General features: G+C 43.0%; 2 protein-coding genes across 2 annotated transcripts in view; one reads left to right on the top strand and one right to left on the bottom strand.

Annotated features, from left to right (window-relative positions):
• The window catches only part of LOC122624130, a 44,824-nt gene that overhangs the window by 10,327 nt on the left and 13,311 nt on the right, over positions 1-21,186 (bottom strand). The window contains 2 exon segments of the mRNA XM_043803573.1: positions 17,642-17,807; positions 18,689-18,798. Of these exon segments, the coding sequence (XP_043659508.1) occupies positions 17,642-17,807; positions 18,689-18,798 (276 nt within the window).
• LOC122623992 lies at positions 10,128-11,798 on the top strand. The gene is made up of 2 exons (XM_043803405.1): positions 10,128-10,251; positions 10,441-11,798. Exons 1-2 carry the CDS (start codon positions 10,128-10,130, stop codon positions 11,796-11,798), a joined length of 1,482 nt encoding a protein of 493 aa, XP_043659340.1.

Here is a 21,186-nt window from a genome sequence, read left to right as displayed (position 1 = left end):
GATATATACCAAAATAGTGCAAGTTTTGAGGCTGCACTCCCAAACGTTGAGTGAGCCTGCCATTTCATAGTCCATTTGAGTGTTTTGGGGCAAGTGCAGCTGATGTGGCGATGATGAGATGTGTGGTTGGTGCAAACATTTGCAATGCCCCAAATCGAGATGCGATTGTGTTGATTTGTGTGGTCTCAATCGTGCAGCAATTCAAATGCCATTCTCGCCATAGGAACCGCAAATGGAGCGGCTGCAATTTGCTGGTGCAAGCATCACATTACTAACAAACTTTAGGGTTTTACCTAAAATTTGTACTGGCAGCAAATGAATAAGTAAAGTATACCCGTATATTGCGAGTCGTGTAATCAAATAAAAATGAATTCAGCAGCGCAATTTGATTGGCAAATAAAGGATAATTTGATGCAACGGTGTTAATTTGCTTTATTTTTTCAGCAAATAATTGGTTGGCCAACAGTTTATCGTTTGGTTTGTGGTCGCTCGAAATAAAGTTATTAAACGTGAAATGCAACCAAGTTAAATACAATTAATTAATGATGCTTGGCTTTCTCTCTCTCTCTGTCTTTTATTGGTTGGGTCAGCATGTCAATCCCTTTCCTTTTTTCCCTTTTTTTCTCCATTCAGCGTTAATTATGAGTGCTGCTAATCCTGCTTTCAAGTCCTGCTGTGTCATCCACTCAGCAACCAACCAACCCACCATCATTCCATCCAGCCATCCATCCATCCTTTCAATTTCTGGCCCCAAGGATTTCCGCTTACACAACAGGAAAATCAAAAAAAAAAAGGCAGAAAAAAAGTGCTTGTGACCATGGCTGTGACCCTGCAGTTTTGGCCAACAATGCAGTTTGGGCCACATGACTGGGCGGGATTGGCTGGCCCATTTGAATGACACGGTCGCCCACTTTTCAACCAACTCTCATCCGGCGCGCTTTTTATGTTTTGATGCGTCGCGCAAATCCATTAGCCATTAGTCCTTCTAAGCCAAAACCCAGTCCCAGTTCTCAGTTCCCAGTTCCCAGCTCTTAGGACCCAGTTCCCAGTGGCGATGACAATTCCTTCAAGGATCACGCAACATTGCATTAGCATAAAGTGGCCTGACATTTGGCAAATGACCCGCAGCATAATGGACAGTCGGATTAGCTGGGAAAAGGGGCCAGTCAACATATTCATTCGCTTGTAAGAAAAGAACTGGGTTCAAAAGGCTATTTTAAACTTTAAAATGTGTTTTTTTATCTAAATGTGTTTTTTTTTTAGTTAAAGAACCCTTTTTGTAGAAGGGAATTATTGTGCAATATATTATTAAAAGAGTTCTAGCTGAAGTGAGTGTGCAGCCTTTGAAATCATAAAAAACACGTCAAGTGTGCGATATTTGGCCTGACATCTCTGTATTATCTGTCACGCAGAGGGACACCATTTCGCATTGTGACTAATTCATGGCCTTATGTATACACATTTCTATGTATTATTATATCCCATTCCACGGCTTGTCACTCCACATTTCGCCCCCCAACCCAAGTGTCATTTTCCCTCCATTTTCCCTCCATTTTCCCGTGTCAAGTAGAGCACTTGACATTTTTTGTATCTTGCCATTTGAATTTGTTGCGCATCGTTTTTCGTTGTACTCGACTTCGTTTTTGTTTTGTTTTTTTTCGCCGCTTTCCTTTTTTTTCCGGGGCAGCTTGCCAGTGGACTTTCCAGGCATTTCCCTTTTAGCCACGGCTATTTGCTTTGTATTAAGCCAGGAACAAGACCAAAACCAGGACCAAAACCAAGACCAAGATAACCCCCGAAAATGCGAGCGTCTTTTCTCGGCTTGTTCGGCACAAATGGAGGACACTCTGGGTTGGGTGTCATTAATGATGTCAATGGGGGCCATAATGGGTCATGTCGAGATGTAACTCTACACTGAGCGTTTGGCGCGGGATTTGTTGTGCTTCTATTGGTTTATTTGCATTCGATTGGATGTTAATTGTTGCCAGGCGAAAAGTTGGGGAGAATTGCTTTCGACGTGGCCTCGTGACTGGGAAATTGCTTTCCACTTTCCACTTTTCACTGCTAGGTTTTCATCTCGATTTCAGTTGCGGCCGAATTTTCACCATTTTCTACACCTACCCATACCACCACCACAGAACATTGCCTTTTCCGCAGCTGCCATTTGCAGAAGAAAAGTGTGTTATCAAAGTTGGCCCAAGGTACAAAAAGACCGAATAACAATAGATATATGTGCTGGGGGGTTGCGAATGCTAAAATAAACACGGCAACACAATCGATGGGAAAGAACAAAAGTGCGGGAAAAGTAAAAGGAAACCAATTTCGCTAAGATGCAAAGGAATCAAACGACAAGCGGCAAACAAAAAAACAAATCAAGCAAACAATAGTTGAGGGGAAATTCTACATTTTTTTTCTCTACTTCTCTACATTCATCAAGACACTGCACTTCAGATGCTCTCTTTTGCCAATTCGAGGGTATTTTTGTAGCCCTAACTAAGAGTTCTTCTGTAAGTCCCCCAAATGCCAAATATTATGTTTTATTTCTGTGTAAATCTCAAATTTAATCATGGACTTTTTCCACTTTTTCGCTGTGCTTTAAGTCACATGGAAAGCGTTTTGGGAAATGTGGAAAATTCGCCAGTCACGTCGAACGACTGCAACGTGACAGGCGTTGCCACGCCTCCGATTTTTCGATTTTCCGATTTTCCAGTGACTTTTCGTGTTGGTTTTGTTGTGGCTGTTTGTCTAGAGTTGTTTTTTGTTTGGCCAGTGTGTGTGCGTGTGTGATTTAGTGTGAGTGTGCGTGTGTGGATGATCGCATCACGGCGCCATTGCATTGCACTTCACTTTCACTTTTACTTGCACTTCCGTTTCCGCTTCCGTCGATGTTTCCGCTTCAGTTTCCGTTTCCGTTGACGCTTCCACTTCTGTTGCCGCTCTTCAAATCAAATTCCTATCTCAAAAATCAAACCGAAAACCAAATGGAAATACACTCCCGGCCATGCTGCCTATACCCTTGCAGTAGCTATAAATCGCACAAGATTTCTCTAAAATTGCATTCTCTACACTTCCCTGAAAGTGTTGAAAATATTCTTTATATATATATTTTAAGGGAATTTCGTGCTCATACCAGTCTTATGAGGATACCTAAAGTGGCATCCCATTCCGGGGAATATATCATAAATCTGGTATCGAACTCTTAGTGGCCAAATCCAAATCAGCTGCATAATTAATTCAGGTTTTCTACTGCAAGAGTATAGAGACAATGGCTTTCTTCATCGGATAAATAGTTCTTTTTTTGTGGTTTCTTAAAGGGGTTTTTCTTTCTGTGTACGGACTGGCACACTCACTGTAAGAAGTAACACCAAGCGGCTCTGAGAAAACGCTTTGATGATTACAATTTACAGCGAGCGATGCCAGCCACGGAATTCTCTCACATGCAGCGAAACAACGCGGCGTATGCGTGATATTTTCTCCGCGGTGCCTGTGAGCGATGGTGTGCGTGTGTAGCTGTCTGTGTGTGGGTGTTTGGGTGCTGGTGGGTGGTTGGGTGGTTGGTTGCTGGTGGGTGGGTGTGCGGCTGTTGCGGCCTTAACTTCAAGCCAAGGAAAACAAATTTTAAAACGATTAAAATCTGTTGCCCAAACACACACACAAAAAAATCTGAAGAGTAAGCGCACAATTTTCTTATTAATAATTTACCAAAAAAATAAGAAGAAAAATAATGGGAAAAGCTAAAAAAAATACGAGGAGTCCGTTAAAAGAAATGAGAGCATTAAAATTCATTAAAGCGCAAATATGAAATAACAGAAAGCGGATAAGATAATAATAAAGAAGACGGGCACGCCAAAAAAAAAAAAGCTGGCGCTTTCCCCCAAAATTTGCCCCCGATTTCCCGGCACATTTTCCTTTGCCGCTTTTCCGGCTTTCCCGGTTTTCCCTGACAAGGGGTTACCTGCAGATGGAAGCGATAGGGCAGCAGCCGCTCGGCCTTTTGCCATCCCGCAGATACGCAGATACATAGATACGAGCAGTCAAATGGCCAACGACTCTCTGCCCCGGGACATTTTCCGAGGTGGAGGAGGTGGAGGGGGAAGGGGAAAGGGGAAGGGGGGCCTCTTCATGCATTTGCATAAAAGCCAACTAATTTTTTCATGCCACCCTGTTTGCGTTTAATCAAAATGAAGACCAGCGTAAACTACGTAGCCCGTTTCGGCCGTGTCAGCAACTGGGGAATATTGGCCCAAACCCCCAGCTCCTCGAAAGTTGTAAATTATAATTGGTCGCAGAACGCTTAGCCAGCGGCTGGCAAAAGGATTTCTGGCCGAATTTTGGGGCTAACGACTTCCTCGACGGCATACAGCTACATTTGTAGTCGGAAATTTCGCTGAAAAGCTGAAAATATGCTCAATATCTTTGAGATACATTACAAAACTTTCGTATTTTTATATGTGGTATTCATGGATCAGTTTACATTTCGAAATTATTTTATGCTATGCCCTAATTACTTGCCCATTACTCTGTATTCGTGTTACAATTTCCATTCGATGCCAAATGCCATAATGCATAATTATGTAAATTAGTGGAAACCATAAATCGCTTGCCAGTTTTGCAGCATATTGTTCCATTATTATTGGTTTTAATTAGTGTTGGTTGAATTAGCCTTTTGGTGGCAACGCAAAAGAGTTCAAATAATTCCAAACCCATAAATGTATTTAAAGTGAAATTCGAGAAGTAATCGAAAGTGGAACAAAGGCTGTGAATTTAAAAATATTTTACGCCTGCTAAATAATAAAGAAATAATTCTTAATTGGTAAACAAAAGAGCGAAAAAAAAGTTGTGAAAAAATGTAAATGCTGCACTTGTGATGCCAACTTGATTTAACCAATTGTGGCCAGTTTATGAGATGAAGAGGGTGCTTGCCACACACACACATGCACGCACACATAAATACGATTTGAACAATGCCTGCTTTTGTTGTATTGGGAGTGGTGGGAAAAGAGAAAATTGGAAATTCATGTTGACAAGTGGATGCTGCGTCGCCGTCGGCGTCAGCGTCGCTGCCGACGTTCTGTACGTGAGGAAAATTTCAATTTTCAAATTATTCGCCCTGCCTCGAACGCAGAAATGACGCATCGAATGGTGGATACCCTAGACTTTTGAAGTGCGCTAAAAAATCTCTAAACTTTTAATCTTTCTTCTAATATCTAAGAAATCTTATTAACAACAAATGTGACTTGTTTTTTATTTAAATAAATATTTCCAAGACTTTTGCTATATTTTCATACTGTCTGGCGTGTCGCAGTTACTTATAGAATACAGGGAATTACTTTGAACAATGCTCGCAAGATTATTGAAATATTTTCGCCATTCGTTTGTTGTGTGTGTGTGCGAGTGTGTGTGCGAGTGTCTGCGTAATCAGCAATTAAGGTTTATGGCCTTAAAGTGCTGGTATTTCGAGCTGTCGACATTGCCATTTGCAGTCGCACCACCAAAGTGCCACTGGAGTTGCATAATGATCGTAATGATCATCAGCGGCCCGCTGACCTCATGCACTTTTGTTAATCAAGTTGCAAATTGGCCAATAAGCCGCAGAGAGTCGACAGGACACGTCCTAAAGAGCCATTGGCGAGCAATTTTGTGGTTGGCCCGAGTCCAAAATGCAAATGCTGCCCCAGCTTACACGGACATGGATACACACACACACACACAGGACCTCCCACACACACACACACATCAACGTAAACCCCAAATACCCAGAACACACAGCATTCAAAAGGACATTGGCAGTGGTGGTAGTGTTGGTAGTGGTGGCGTTACTGGTCGAGTGGCATAACGATCCCCAATTGAGGCAGTATTATCGTAATTATATGCCGGCTTTCATGCACTAATATCCAATTTCAGAGAGCACTGCAGGCGAAACGGAAGATTTCCTTCGGAATTTCCTCAGCTCGAAGTGAAATAATTGAATTAGAACTAAGTACAATTTTATCGGCTTTCAATGCCTGCGTATGATAACTATCCATAAATAACCCCAATTTTCCAATTTCATTTAACAGCTTATTATAATTTATATTAGGTCTAGTTTATGCAAGGTTTATTATTTTACTTGTTGCCCCAGCTAAGTGGTTTGGTATTCCCCATTAACATTAACAATACTTAGCCTCGCATCGCTCTCCACTTTTCACCCAATTTTCCATTCAATTTACCTGCAACGAAAGCGAAAAAAGCAGAGAAATTGAAACATAAATCACACATGTAATCATCTATTGTATCATATATGGGTTGTAATTTCAGGTTCCTTCGACAGAACAAAACTTTCGCCAGACTTTTTTGTGCGAGAGATTTTCGGATGGAGTGGGTGAAAGTGAAAGTAAGGCAAACCAACCGCACGAAATGTCTACTTTTGATGTTGAGATTCGTGTCATCGCAGGTGGAATTTGTTGCCCCCGACGATTTTTTGGTAAAAAGGGGACGTGCAGTGAAAAAAATCTAGAGTTTTAGAGGACTCAAGAAATAAAGGCTACTTTAAACATAAAGGCGAAATTAATCAGTTAATAGTAAAAATGTACCATTTACATAACAGCTAATATAATTTCAAAACTAATAAAGTTTTTACTTTAAGTTTATACAGTTTAATGTATATACTGCACAATTGAATTGAATTTTCTGTACCCAATTGTGATTGGTTTTTGCAGTGCTCTTCATACAGCTACGAATGGAATTTGCTGTCTGTTGACGTGTCGCCTGGGGCATCATAAACACTTTGCCACCATATCCATACATCTTTCGGCCCAGAAGAAGAAAAAGGGGCGTGTTCTTGCTGAAAAGTTTTTTTGCAGGCAGCTGTCGCGGCCTTTGCGCTCGCAAATGAAGTGCTAAATTATGCTAAATGTGTGACAAAATGTGATTTGAGTGCAGATCAGGTGGCCCTTGGCCCCTCGCCATTCCATTTGCATGTAATACGTTACATAAAAGGTATATAATTTATATGTGCGATGCCCTCAAAGGCTTGAGAGTCGATAATCTGGATGGGCTGCCATCCATGGCCGTCATCATTTAAAGGAATATATATCTGCCTGTTGCCGCTTTGCATAACAGTTCCTTAGCCTTAAACGTGTCGCGAGCAGACTTTTTCATGTCGCAGGGAAACAAATTACTTTCGAGCGAGTAATCTTGCGGGGTTCTTGCCTTCTTGCCATCTTGCTTCGGGAAAATCGCTGGAAAATCGTTGGAAAATCGCTGGGAAAATCGTCGCAAGGCAAATCGAGGGAAAGGCATTGAAATGGCGCTGCCAGCAAGTTTCGCTTGCGTCATGGCTTCAATTACAGCAACAGTGTCGAAAGTGAGCAACAGATTCCGTGATTTCTTCACTCCATTTCCCTTTCCATTTCCATTCGCATTCCCATTTTCATGCCCATTTTCATGCCCATTTCCATTCCCTCTGCCTCTCCCTCTTTCTTTCCCTCCTGCTTCATATTAATATTTTCTTGATTTTTCCTCGATTTGCCAACGATTTTCGGCGCTGCTATGATATGCGAATTATGTGAGCCAAAAAAAAAGGAAAGGAAAGGAACTGGCCCAGAACAGAAAGGAGCAGACCAATCCAATCCATATAGAAAAGCGGGTGCTGCCAGCGGAAATTGAAAGCTTCCGTCGCGAACGGGCGGCGATAAAGAAGCCACCACCCCCCGCACATCCCACAGGGAAACCAGCCAAAGGCCATCCACACACACCCACCCACAGCACCACCCACAGCACCACCCACAGCACCACCTACACCACCACCTACACCACCACCCACACCTCCATGCCAAAACTAACCCACAGCCCGCATTTAATGTGTGTGTTTGACGAAAGTGAAATCAAAGTTGCGGCAAAAATGATTCCCTTTTATTCGCTGGCAAACTTTCGAAATACGTCTGCATCTGAGTTACAATTATCAAAGGTAAATAATAGAAATACACACGAACTAGGCAATTAAATGGGGAAATTACAATTCAAATACCCTTAAATGCTGAACAATAGCTTACACTTAAATCTTATAAATAATATACATCAACGCATTTAAGTTAGGCATTAAAACAAGCACAGGAAATGAAATATAAATCTGTGTTTTCAGCCACAACCATTGCCAATAAATAATGCGAGAGCAAAACTCAAATGGAGTAAAAATAAAAAGTAAATATAAGGAAACAGGCAAAAGTCGTGGAACTATCAATATAATTGATTGAGCTTAAGTAATGCGATTCAACAGGAATGATTCATCATTATGCTCGCAGCTTTTTATCCATTAGTCATTGCCTGCAATCTTAATAATTGCCCGGCAAATTTCGTCTAGTGTACGAAATGATTTTGCTATTTTTTCCCAGCTTTTCCCCTTGCCATTTTCCGGGCGTGCCATTTCCCCCATCTTAATTTCCCCGGCTAAGTGAATGAAAGCGAAACTTTAATTGAAATGAACGTTTGGTGTGCGTTTTTGGGTTAAGTGATTGATTATGTCTTGTTTGCCATGTTCATTTATGTACATGTACATGTACATATGTACGTGAGCATAAATGCACTTGGCGAAATGCGGGCATTGAAGAGGAATGAAAATACATACTAATATTAACTAGCATCTTTAGTAGTTGTCGTACTAAGAAATTAGCTATTTAAACTGCAATTTGTAGGCGAAATTAAAACGGAATATGATTTTTTTTTTCAGTGTGCATTCAAGCAAACGCTCGGCGTCGCACACACATAAATTCAGCTGTGTCTTCTGGTGTTATTTTTGTTTTTGTTGTGCCGCTTCTGGATGTGGCACTCACACACACACACACACACTCACGCAGGAGTTGGAAGGGCAACCTGACAGACTGACAGATAGGTGTGTGTGTGGGTGGGTGGGTGTGTGTAACAGGGTGTGTGGGTGAGTGCGTGGGTGTCTACTGGGGTGGACCCAAACTTTGACAATGCCGTCGGTCGGCTACAATTCATTCAGACAAAAAGTTCGCCACAATAAAAACGAACCGCGCGCGAAATCGAATCAATAATTTAATGCAGGTGCTACCTTCGCCAGGTTTACTTTCACTGCCATTTCCCGCAGATACACATACACCCCCCACATACATACATACATATGTACGTATATATATAGATGTATTCCGCCCCAATTTCCGATCACATTTCAACGGACAGCCGCTGCTTTTGTCAGTTTGGCCATTGCCATGTTAAGGTTGACATACTCGTACACAATAATAATAATAATAATAATAATGTATCCAGCCATGGGACTTGGACTTGGCTTGTTTGCCGCTAGTTAAGGGCCCTGCCCCCCCTGAAATTTTCCACCCACCTCAGAAATTTCGCCCCCCCAACGAGATTGGCCACCTTTTTGCGACTTAATCTGAATGAAAATATGGCACAAAGGCGAGTGCTGTACTACAGTTTTTATGTTTTCCAGTTTTTTGTGGTTCCATTTATGCAATTAAGTAATTATTAGGCATAAAATAATATAATATGGATGCGGAAGTCTTTGTTTTTATATTTTATAGTATAAAGTTAAATCATTGTCTTCTACTATAGTGAACTAAAAACTACTCAGGGGCCATATCATATCATATCATCATAAATAGTCTTCTTCGTTGGAAAAACCCTTCCATTTGATCAATTGCTCTAGATGATAAGCGATAAGATGCCAAACCAGTTTTCATGATAAGAAAATAGTTGTAATTAGATAAACAAGCTATAAGATGGAAAAGTTCCAAGGCAAATCAAGATGAACAGCGAGTTTCAATTCAATACGTTTGATTTTCAAGTCGCGTCATTTGCATTTAAACTGCAGTTCGTTAGCTATTTATATATTAACTGTGCGAAAATATATATTAAACATGCATATTAATAGACCTCAGCATTTATTTCAGCATTGCAAATTTAATGTTTGCATTTGCAATAAGGGAGTCAATAAGATGTCAGCTGGTAAATACACTGGCTGCTATATTTGGTTGACAACTGTTTGTTATCTCTGCTTCTACGTGGTGGGTATGTCCCACATAATTCTTGGTAGTCGCTCTTGTCGAATTGCTCAAGTAGGTGCTGCCAAAGGGAACTCGTTTCAGTGGCCCATCGATGCTGTTCGATGCACGATGGTCTACAATCAATTGCGGGCCTATAGGACGCCGCTCCTCTGTTTCCTGGCCTTCAGCATCCTCTATCTGCTGCTCAAGTCCATTGCAACACTCCAAGGAACTGCGCCACTGCCCAAAAATGGTGAGTGTTGCTAGGTACAGAAATATATTCCTCGGGCTATTGCAGTTTATATATAAAAATAGGTGTTTTTGCGACCTTTGCAATGCAACACCTGTTGTGTACCAGACTTCCAGTCTGGCAAACACAGCAGATATCAATTAATTTGCTCAGCTCTTTGTTAACACGCGTTTATATTTTATTGCCCTGCAGTTGTCGTTCGTCCAGAAAGGGATGCCAAGCGGAAGGAGAGATCGCAGCAGGAACCGAATCAAGTGAATCTGGAGGACCTGCTGCGAGGCAAGGAGCACGAGGACTGGGTGGGGCAGCCAACGCGCGACCAGTGTGCCCCATATCCGCGCTACGACGACATCGAGTTCCCGAACCCCCACTTCCAGCTGGTGCGGCACGGCAACCTGAGCTACTACCTCTATGGGGCGTACTACGACCGCCGGCCCAGGATACCGGAGCTGGTGGTCCTCGCCATGGTGACCACGTGCGGCGATCCCTATCCGTCCACCTACCTGCAGATGTGGTACGAGGGTGAGACCCACGCCGAAACGCTGCCCCTGCACCAAAGCAAATTGGCCTGGTACAGGGAGTGGGGTAATTTGGCGGGTGTCGCCTATCCCACAGTGCTAACGTTTCAGCTGAAAACCCAAAGGGTGCCGCAGCTGGTGAGCGTGGTCTTCGATGCGTGTGCGGTGCCCGCGAATGCCTTCCAGGTGGCGCCACCGCCGCCCGAGGCGCCACCGAATCCGCAGCGTCCGAAGCGCATCGGCGTTTGTGTGAAGTATCTCAATTTTCCCAACGTCGACATGAGCGATCGATTCGTGGAGTGGCTGGAGCTGATGCGACTGCTGGGTGCCAGCAAGGTGACCGCCTACGACATTGGCCACCTGATGCCCAACACCCGGCGCACCCTGGACCACTACACGAGACCCGAGGATGGACTCTTGGAGCTGCGGCCCTTCCGTTTTCCCAACGAGACCGCCGAGCACGAGCAATTCCGCCTGATGGTCGTTGAGGTGCTGCTCTACAACGACTGCCTGTACCGCAGTCTGTACGACTTCGACTTCGTGGCCGTCGTGGATGTGGATGAGGTGATCATGCCACTGGGTGAGCACCACAGCTGGCAGGACTTGCTGGGCTACTTGCAGTCGCACGATGTGAACAGCACTGCTCGCTCCAGCTACTGCTTCCGGAATGTGTACTTCCCGCAGCACCTGGCCGTGGACGAGAGCATTCCGGAGCAGTTCCACATGCTGCGCCATGTGCACCGGCAGGCGGAGCACTTGGATCCCAACCACGCGATCAAGTGCCTGCACGACACCAGCTATGCCACGGTGATGCACAATCACTTTCCCATGCAGTGGATGGGCGCCGAGAGGCCGTTCGATGTCAGCACCGATCTTGGCCAGATGCAGCACTACCGCGATACGAGGAGTCTCGGTCTCAAGATGGAACCGCCGCCCGTGAGGGATGATAACATCCGACGGTTCCAGCACCAGCTCATCCACAACGCACTGGAGGTCCAGCGGCAGCTGGCGCAGAGTCGTGCGGCATATTGATTATATTTTAATTGCTTTTTCGTTATATTTAAGAGGCTTAAATTGGCGGCTGCGTGGGGCCAAAGGGCTTTGTGCCGTAGTACGTGTGCCACCTTTTGACCCCGGGCCACGTCAGCAGGATAATAATTGCTTATTGACATGGCGGAGTCCTGAGTCCGTAGTCCAAAGTGCTGAGTGGAGTGGAGTGGAGTGAACGGTGTGTGCGGCAAAAGTTTGCTTTTTCCATTTAGCTTAGCCACAGGAAGGGCCGTAGTTTCAGTGCCTGGTGAAATATACATACTACTCGCAGTCCACGGGGATGTGCGATTGATAAGCCATAGATAAGGTGCTATAACCGCATATTACTTTTTTTTACTAGTATAAACAGTACAGGAGCTGTCTTTGCTGGATTAAAAACTACAATTAAGACAACCAAATACCACCTCTTAGCAATAAGTCAAATAGGCCACTTTCTGATGGACAAATAAAGTCAAGCTCCATGACAAAAGAAAGCCGCAGTAAAGCAACTACTTTCTCATTTACCACTCTCCACATTTTCCGGCTGGCAAAGGGAGCCAAAATTAATTTGCCTTACAATGCAATTCTGCAGTGGAGCCGAGAAATTTATGGCAATCTACTTGGGATGCAAAGGCAAGTTTGGTATTTGATTCGGTCATCCGACGCATTCCATTCAGCAAAGCAAAGAGCTTCCAATTTCAAAGACTTTGCTGCTGCACATTGCGTATACGCCCAGTGAACTTTCGGCCATACTTTGTGCATTTTTTGATTAGTGACGAACGAGCCTGGGCTGGAGGCCCACCATGGTTACTTTTCCATTGGGCAATTATTCGAGTTTTTGGCTAAGCGGATCAAAGTCACAAATATTTTGCGGTGGACTTTAATCTTTGCAACTGGAGGATAGAACACAATTTTGATTTGAATTTGTGTCGTTTTTGAGGAAAACGAAGCTTGTTAAGTTGCACAGGAATTTCGCATTTCGTTTTTGCACCGCTTTGAGCCAAGTCTGCAATTTATTTTTTCAATTAGTGTGCGAATCGAGCCTCGGGAAAACAGGAAAAACAGGAAAAACGAACCGAATTTAAGCCAGCATTGTGCAAACACGAGTTTTCAATTAGACAACTATCTGATTCTCACATTTCAGAAGTGATTTCGATTTATCTGCTGGCTTGAGAAAAGGAAAAATGAAATATCAATGGCAAGATTTCACTGCATACACGCCATTAATGCAGTGCTTTTCAATTAGTGTCATTTTCACTTTGTGAATCAAATGGTTTCCTTAAAAATCACGTGGCAAGTGAAATGGATTTTTCTGCGCTTTAAATGGCCAAATTGCGAGACGAGAGCTCCATGGTAGTTGGCTGCCATAAATTGCGAAACATTGTTTAGGATTTGTGGTTGCATTGTTGGTTTACTTCAATTAAAATTATTGCCCAAAGAGCCAACGGAATAAAAATGAAAACTTTCTGTTGATTCGCCAGAGGGGAAAAATCCGACCAGATTGCAATCAATGCGCTATGAAAAATTGTTCGGTTTTTCGCCATTTTCTTTTCAATGGCTAAACTTCAGCTTGCTCGTAAACAATCGACTGGTTTTTTTTTTCTTTCATTTTTTTTAATATTCATTTATTCTCGCTGGCTTGAGGAAGAGCGAGCAATGCTTCAACAACTCTATTTATTAAAATTCAAATTTATTAACAAGACGAACACAAAAGCATTTCTGCCAGCCGAACAAGTGGCGCAAAAATGCGTGTCAGGATATATTAAAAATATGAAAAATATTAAAAATGAACGAGAAATACACGCAGGCAAATGGCGAACGAAACCGAGCTGACAAATGAACGTTAAAAGTGTGCGACAATTTTTTCGCTCCTTTTCATGCCGGAGCCTTTTGAATTTATTATAACACAAATAGCAGCGAAGGCGTCGGGGCGGGGGGCGTGGCAGTATCGTGAAAAAAAATGGAATGGCAATTTGATGGGAGATGGTAGATGGTGGATGGTAGAGGAGGTTTTTATGGCTGTCTATTCTTGGGCAATATTCTCAAACAATTATCCCGCTAATAACGCATATTAAAATGTAAATGCCCGCTGCCCGCCCAGGTGGGCGAATGGGGGGCGTGGCCGAATTCATGGCTCACAGTTTATGGCCAACAGCAGTTGACAAAGCAGTGAATAATGGAGCATACCTACCTACCTACAGAACGGCCTTTAAAACGGAAGGCTCTAATTATGGCCAGCCGTAACTTGGCACAAATTATGGCCCAATGCGAGCTTATAGCGAATATATCCTTTTAGCCGGATACAAACTGGCCAACTCTTGGGTTAATCGATACTTCTAATGGGTATGCTTGATTTAAAACGATGTGGCGGCATATTTGAAAATACATTTGGAGCAAACTCTTGGCTCACTCCTCCTCCGTTGGCCATATCATTGGAATGGCCCAACTTCCGCTAATGGGCCAACTTGGCATCATCGTGGCAACAGTCACGCGCCCATTTCGCAGCGATATAATGCGAGACGCGTCGGTCGGCCCTTGAACTGGCTTTTCAACATGGCTTTGGACGGGGACTTTCCTCGTCCACCGTTGACTCTTCCTTCTTGGCCCGAATTTCCGGCCAGGCTCTATGGCATTTCATAAATTTAATTGTCACGTACTCGCATGGATCTAAGCGTGGCGCTCTTGCCGCTCTTGCCGCTATTTGGGATGGCATATAATACGTGTTTATAACTCTGTTGCGCGATTTAGGCCATAAACGTGTGCTCCGTGACCTACGTGGCGTATACGTTACTTCTGCCGCGCTAAATGATTTATTTACTGTATTTATTTAATCTATTTGATGACCCTACCCTTCACCCCCCGCCCCAATATCAGCCAAATCGAACACCGCACAACATTAAAGGTGCTTTCGCTGAATTATGTATGTGCGCAATGTTATTTGTGAAAAATGCGCTCTTCAATTAGTTTTAAGCTTAAATACTCTTGGCTAATATTTTCCCACCGTTTATGTGCGTGCATTATTTAGTTTCTTTGCCATTGAACTTTATTGACCAGCAATAATTGCCATTAATATATATTCAAATAATATATATGTTCTCTAATTTCAACGGGCTTTCAGCAAATTGTTGGTGTTTATTTTGACAAACAAAACCTAAATTTGCATTATAAATAATTTCCGATTTTATGCAGAAAAACTGACATTGATTTTGCCATAACTGTGACTCATGTGAAGTAATGCTATATTTTCAGAAACTTTTGCAATTGCGGTGTATGCATTCTTTTATAAACTACAAAACTTAAACATTGTTGATGGCTGCTGCACTTTTCTTCAACTCTTTCTCTTTTTTTCCCCCCCATCTTAACAGCTAAGCAGTTGTGCGCTGGCTTTTCCCATTTTCCCGGGAAAATATGGGATGTCGTTTCTAAACAGCAAGTGCTGCACTCGAATGTGACACGCATCAAATCACTTTACTCGAGTGCACACTTAATGTCGCTTCAAATGAGCGCAGCTGAGCACTAATACATATGCTAAGGGATGGCGAATGCGGATGGGGATGCGGATGTGTGTGCGGATGCGTATGCGGATATAGAGGCGGATGTGGAGGCGGACGTGGGTGGATTGTGCAGAAATACACCAAGTTAAATGCAGGCGAAACATGTTTAGTTTCATGGCAGTCACTCAACTGATCTACACGTGCCAGTTTAAACAAGAGAGAACGCTTTAGTCGAGTTCCCCGACTATCTGATACCCGTTACTGCGTTACGATCATTTCCTTTCTAGTAGACACCTACTGCTAATTATGATCGCCTGGTGCAGGAAGTAATAATGTATTTTACTTATTTGCAGCAACAGGATTGCGGAATGTTGTGAACATAATACTGATAATTATCTACGCAAAAAAACAGAAAAACGATTTTCGGAGAAAATGCAATATTTACGATTGGTATTTTCTGTATAACTTGGCCAAAAATGGTCGGAAAGTTAAAAAAATTACATTTTTTTACTCCTAATTACCAATACTAACCAAAAATAAAACTTTTGGACCGCCTTTGTCAAAATAATTTTTGGCCAAATTTTCGCATTTTTTGTAAGGGGTACCATCATCAAAATTTGCAAAAAATGACAAAATAATAGATTTTAATATGTTGGATACAGTTCGATTGGAAATTTAAACACGATCTCAACGAGGTATAACATTCCATATTCCGACAATTATTTTTAAAGTTTTGGCCAAAAAACTGAGTTTTTATGACAAAAATTTGGAAAATCGACTTTTGTCGAAAATTCGATATTTACTATTAGGATTTTTATCATAACTTGGCTAAAAATTATCATAAAGATGAAAGAATTACAGTTTTTTACTCCTAATTACCAATACTAACCATCCATATCACCATTTGACCGCCTTTGTCAAAATATTTTTTTGACAAATTTTCGCATTTTTTGTAAGGGGTACCATCATCAAAATTTGCAAAAAATGTGAAAAAAATAGCATCCCAATTCTTGAACACAGTTCGATTGGAAATTAAAATACGAGCTCAACGAGGTATAACATTCCATATTTGGACCACTATTTCGAATGCAGTGATAAAAATAGTGAAAATAAAGTTCGCAAAAATAGATAGGGAAATTAAATCGATAAAAAAAGTGTAAACTGAACACCCATAATTGACATATTGCCACATTGCCAAAATGGCTCGTAAAATCATTGAAGAAATCAAGAAAGCCGTTTGCCAAACTTCGCTTCGCTTTCATTTCAATTCATTTCATTTAATTCGTCATATTGTAATTAAAATGGACGCCCGAGTTCCGGGCACAAGTTTCGCAATGAAAATCCAGTTAATAAACTTTGCGTTCAAAATACAGCAATTCATATAAGAGCACTTGTAAATAATGTTAAGAAATGTTCCGTATTTCGTATTTCGTATTTCGTTCGCTATGCTTTTGGGTGGATTTTAATTAAATCGTTTGCCGCGCGCCGTCGAAATAAAAAAGCGAAAGGAAAGGAAATAAAGTAAAATGAGAACCGAATTGAAAGTTTATGTCAGCGAAAAATGGCGGTTATGTCTGTCTGTGTGTGCGTAGCGTTGTGCGTGTGTTAGTGAGAGTGTAGGAGTGTAAGAGTGTAGGAGTGTATGAGTGTGCGAGTGCATGAGTGTGGGTGCGCAACCCGACGTCAAATATGTTTGAACAACTTTATTATGCAAAATGCCAAACATTCTCCAACTTGTAGACGTGGCGCTCTCGCCTCGCTATCTTCCCTTTCTCCGCTTTCACCGCCTTCTTCTTCGCCTTCTCCCTATCTGTGCGAGTGTGTGTCTGTGTGTGTGAGTGTGTTTGGGTGAGCGGTGTGCGAATGTGCGAGTGTGTGTGGATGAGTAGATTGCTGTGCGCGCAAATCTCATTTGAATTATAATGATGACGCCACGCACACACACACAAACACAAATATCGCAAAAAAAGCGAAAAAAACGAAAAAAGCGAAAAAAAGTGAAGCTTATGCCATAAAAGGGTTGCTTCTTTCGGCTCGAATGGGATATATCCTGGGAAAGCAATGCCGATTATGAAACGAAACACATTGCTCTATTCACCTTAAAGACTAATGCTGGATTACTTTCGGTGCTGTTTGTAAAATGCCATTGCAAATATAGCTGAAATAGTTGTCACTGCCGAGTATGCAGCTTGCCCCTGCCACATTTGCCAGGGTATCAGCTGGACTGAGTCCCGCTTCGACCATAATACCCGTGAAATGTGCCCAACGCCTATCGTGCATATGGCAAATATATATGTATATATACTTATATGTATGTACATGTGTGTGTGTGTGTGTGTGTTTAGTACATACCTGAGCAAGCCTGCGGTGGCAGCGGGAATATCAGCGTCGTGGAACTTTTGCGCCTGGCCACCGCGCAGCCCAAGGATTGCGGCTTGAAGCTCCGCAGCTGCTGCATGAAGTCGGAGCACTCCATTAGGGCCACGTCCGCGAAGTGCAGGTCGCACAGGATCTGGTTCTGCAGGATGTGGCACAGGCATCGCAGATAGACATAGACAGAGAGAGATAGAAAGGGAAAGAAAAAACAGGAATCAGTGGTGGGGCATTGGAGTTGGAGCAGGAGCAGGATTCCTGCCGCCTGGATTTTCGCCATAAATGATTCACTCCGGGCTTCACTGTATTCTCCTTGCTCCTTTCTCCTTGCTCCTTTCTCGTTTCTCCTTTATTTTTCGCGTACTTTCGTGTGCCCTTTTCGCTCATATGTAATTTTGATTAAGCCGCTTGCATCCGTCATCCGAAATGAGCTCGTCTTTATGGCGCCAAAAATGGCCGAATGCATTTCAGATGAGTTCACGGTGATGACGGTGGACTCAAAAGGCAAATAAATACGAGTGTGAGTAAATACGAGAGTATCTTTTCAAATTGGCAATTATCTTTGCTCCCACAAATCTTTACTTTCAGTGTATGGGAAAGCTGTTACATCATATTCCGTATCAGAGAGTTTCTTAACTGGCTTATTGTCTTACATTTTTGATAAATCAAGTCACATAAAAGAGCACAGCAATGTACACCCAGCTCATTACTTATTTACCCAAGTGCATCACAATGGCACCGAAAAAGTTGCAAAGCTTCTTTCGCATTTTCAATTAATTTTGGATGAGACCCTTTCACTTGACATGGGAAAATGAAACACAGGACTGTCGGAATTTGCAAATTCACAAAAAGCTTCTTGTGCGATTACATATTTCAAATGGGAGAAATTATTTAAAATGAAAGGGTTGTTGCTTATATTTAATCACACTTCGTATTTATTATACCTGCTTTATTATATTACCAAGTAATCAAGCATAATCATATGATTTCACCTAGTTTTTCCCCTTCTTTTTGTGGTGAACTTACCTTGAATCTCCTGGCCCGCTTTTGGTTGGGCCCAGTCAAGTTCAGACCACACGAATTGCAGCGCAGGCACTCCTCATGGTAGTGATTGTTGTCGTAGAGCGGCGATGGTTCTGCAATGTAGAGCGGAAGGTGGACACGGTTCAGTTGGGCGAATCAATTCATCGGTGGGCCAGCCAGCCAGCCAGTCAGTAAACCACAAGCCAGCTGGCAAGCCCATTAATTTGCATAACCATCGGCATAATGTGGGGCGGGATTTTAGAATTCAGATTTCACATTTCAAAGGGAACGAGAAAGGGACCAGGACCAGGACCAGGATCTGAAACCAGAACCAGAACCACCTACTATGTTACTACTACGCTACATGCCGCATGCCGCATGCACCAGCTGCCAACAGCCAGCAGCCAGCAGCGACTCAATTACAAACGGAAATGAGTTTCTAATACAGGCAAATTGCAAAGGGATAGATACATATGTATATCCTTGTAGAGCAGCAAAATTGTTGCCTGTGTCGAGGCGAGTTGATGAATGGCTGTTGATGGGTTCGCCTCGCCCTCGAACATACCCTCTAAGCCAGCGCGCCTCCCAAAGTTTTGAGCAATCATAATCCGCCTGGACGCAGCTGTGAAGTAAAGTTACGAGTCTTTTGACGGCGCAGATGATGAGAAATGACTTGGGCTGTTCTGCTTTTCTTTAAATTTCAATTTAAAGTCCGCTTTTGTGCCAACAAGTATTATTTTTTGCTATGTTAATAGAAACAAAAGCTCATGGCTGTTGATTTATGACTGGCAATAAATGCAGAAAATATCTGAAAGAAAAGTCTACATAATTTTCCGTAGAAATCCCCTAAACTTCAGTTCTATTTGCTGGCCATTGGAGGTTTGTTGCCAGTGTTTTTCCCATCTCCTTTTCCATTATCCTTGCAAAAGAGGCCTAGCTGACGAGGAACTAGCAATCAAGTAGCTGTAGTAATGAGCACGTGTGCGAGGCTCACCCAACTCAGTTGGCAGGACTCGGTGTGTTCGGCACTCACAGTTCGCTTCGACACCGGAAATCATAATTAAATGAATCAGGCAAGCGGAAACACATTATCAGAGAAGGAGAGAGAGGGGGGAGATGTGGAAACAACCTGATCATGGCCATCAACAGCATTGTCATTGTACCATTTACCATTTACCATTGTCGTTGTCGTTGTCGTTGTCATCAACTCATATATTCGGTGTGGCCCAAATCACTTGCTTCTTGGGCAGCCAGCGAAAGTGGGTCGCATTTCATTTGCTGGCCAAAAGGGCTATCCATTGCCCATGGCTATTGGCCACGTTTCAATGGTTTTCGAATTTGAGTGCATTCAGACACACATGTGCCATTCAAATGTTGCACTGGGCGTATACTTGATATCTGATGGCACAGCGAAAGATGTGTGACAGCCATTGTTGTAATTGAAGTGGCTAATGTATACATTTAACTAATGAAGCTGTGCTTTGTAGTACTTGGAATTCAAATATAGATTGCAAATAATACGTTGATTGCCATGCTTGGCATGCATGAATTTGATTTGAAATATGCAATGCAATCAACTGCAAAATGGCTTACAGGAGTTACAACTCGTGCTATGGCCAGTTAACCAGAAATTCCAGCGAGTTCCTGGGTATTTCAACTTTCTGAGTGAAGGCCACTGTCCGCGGGGGCAATCGAGTTCATAATTCCGCGCTATTGTTTGTCCGAACTTGAATTACTTTTCGCTCTTTGCCCTGACAGCTTTCTTTTTTCCCCCCACAGCTTTCACCGCTTTCACCGCTTTCGATACAATGGAGCTCGGCTGGAAAATGGCAGCCCGCCCGCAGTTACATTTGCACATTCGCAGTCGGGAGTCCGGAGAGTTGGATGCCAGTGGAGAAGCGAGGCATTCCTGGCCACTGCAAAATGCGGGCCCAAAACTTTGGGCATATTTTTGCATTAATGCAGCGAGTGCCGCCGTAGCATTTGCATTTGAATTTCTGCATCTGCATTTGCATTTGCATTCGATGGCGCACTGGCCACTGGCCACTGGCACTGAGCTGGAATGGCACCTAATTGGTCTGCTGGCCCCCCGAAAAACTAAGCGCCCAAACTAATGCAATGAATGTCGAGATATATCCAGAGGGCCGGCGGAGCTCGAGGCCAAAAAGAGCTGGCCATTCATTGCGGCCATCTGCAGACGGGTATCTGCCGCAAATTGCATTGTCAAGTGCAGCACAAGCGCCCGAAATGAGCAACACAAATGGTCAGGATGGAGGAGATGGCCAGGATGGAGGAGATGGCCAGGATGGCCAGGATAGTCCGCTTGGACACTCAAAGGGGCTGTCATTCGGCTGGCTTCTCGATTCAGGCACAAGACTCACCTGGGCTACACTAAGCGAAAATAACAGCAAGTGCTGCTGGCACAACTGGCTTCAAGTTTACTCAATTATTATTTCACCACTTCGCCACCCTATTGTTGCAGATAAATGGATCATTAAAAT

The sequence above is a fragment of the Drosophila teissieri genome, chromosome X (assembly GCF_016746235.2).
Source record: "Drosophila teissieri strain GT53w chromosome X, Prin_Dtei_1.1, whole genome shotgun sequence".
Classification (NCBI taxonomy): Eukaryota; Metazoa; Arthropoda; class Insecta; order Diptera; family Drosophilidae; genus Drosophila; species Drosophila teissieri.
The sequence above is the reverse complement of the archived record's forward strand: the minus strand, read 5'-3'. Positions and strand labels throughout refer to the sequence as shown.

What these genes read in the sequence shown, in the direction of transcription:
- LOC122623992 (XM_043803405.1), top strand. Translation starts at nt 10,128, where the DNA reads ATGGTCTACAATCAATTGCGGGCCTATAGGACGCCGCTCCTCTGTTTC. An exon ending in TGCGCCACTGCCCAAAAATG is followed by an intron (nt 10,252 to 10,440) that starts GTGAGTGTTGCT and finishes ATTGCCCTGCAG; the next exon opens with TTGTCGTTCGTCCAGAAAGG.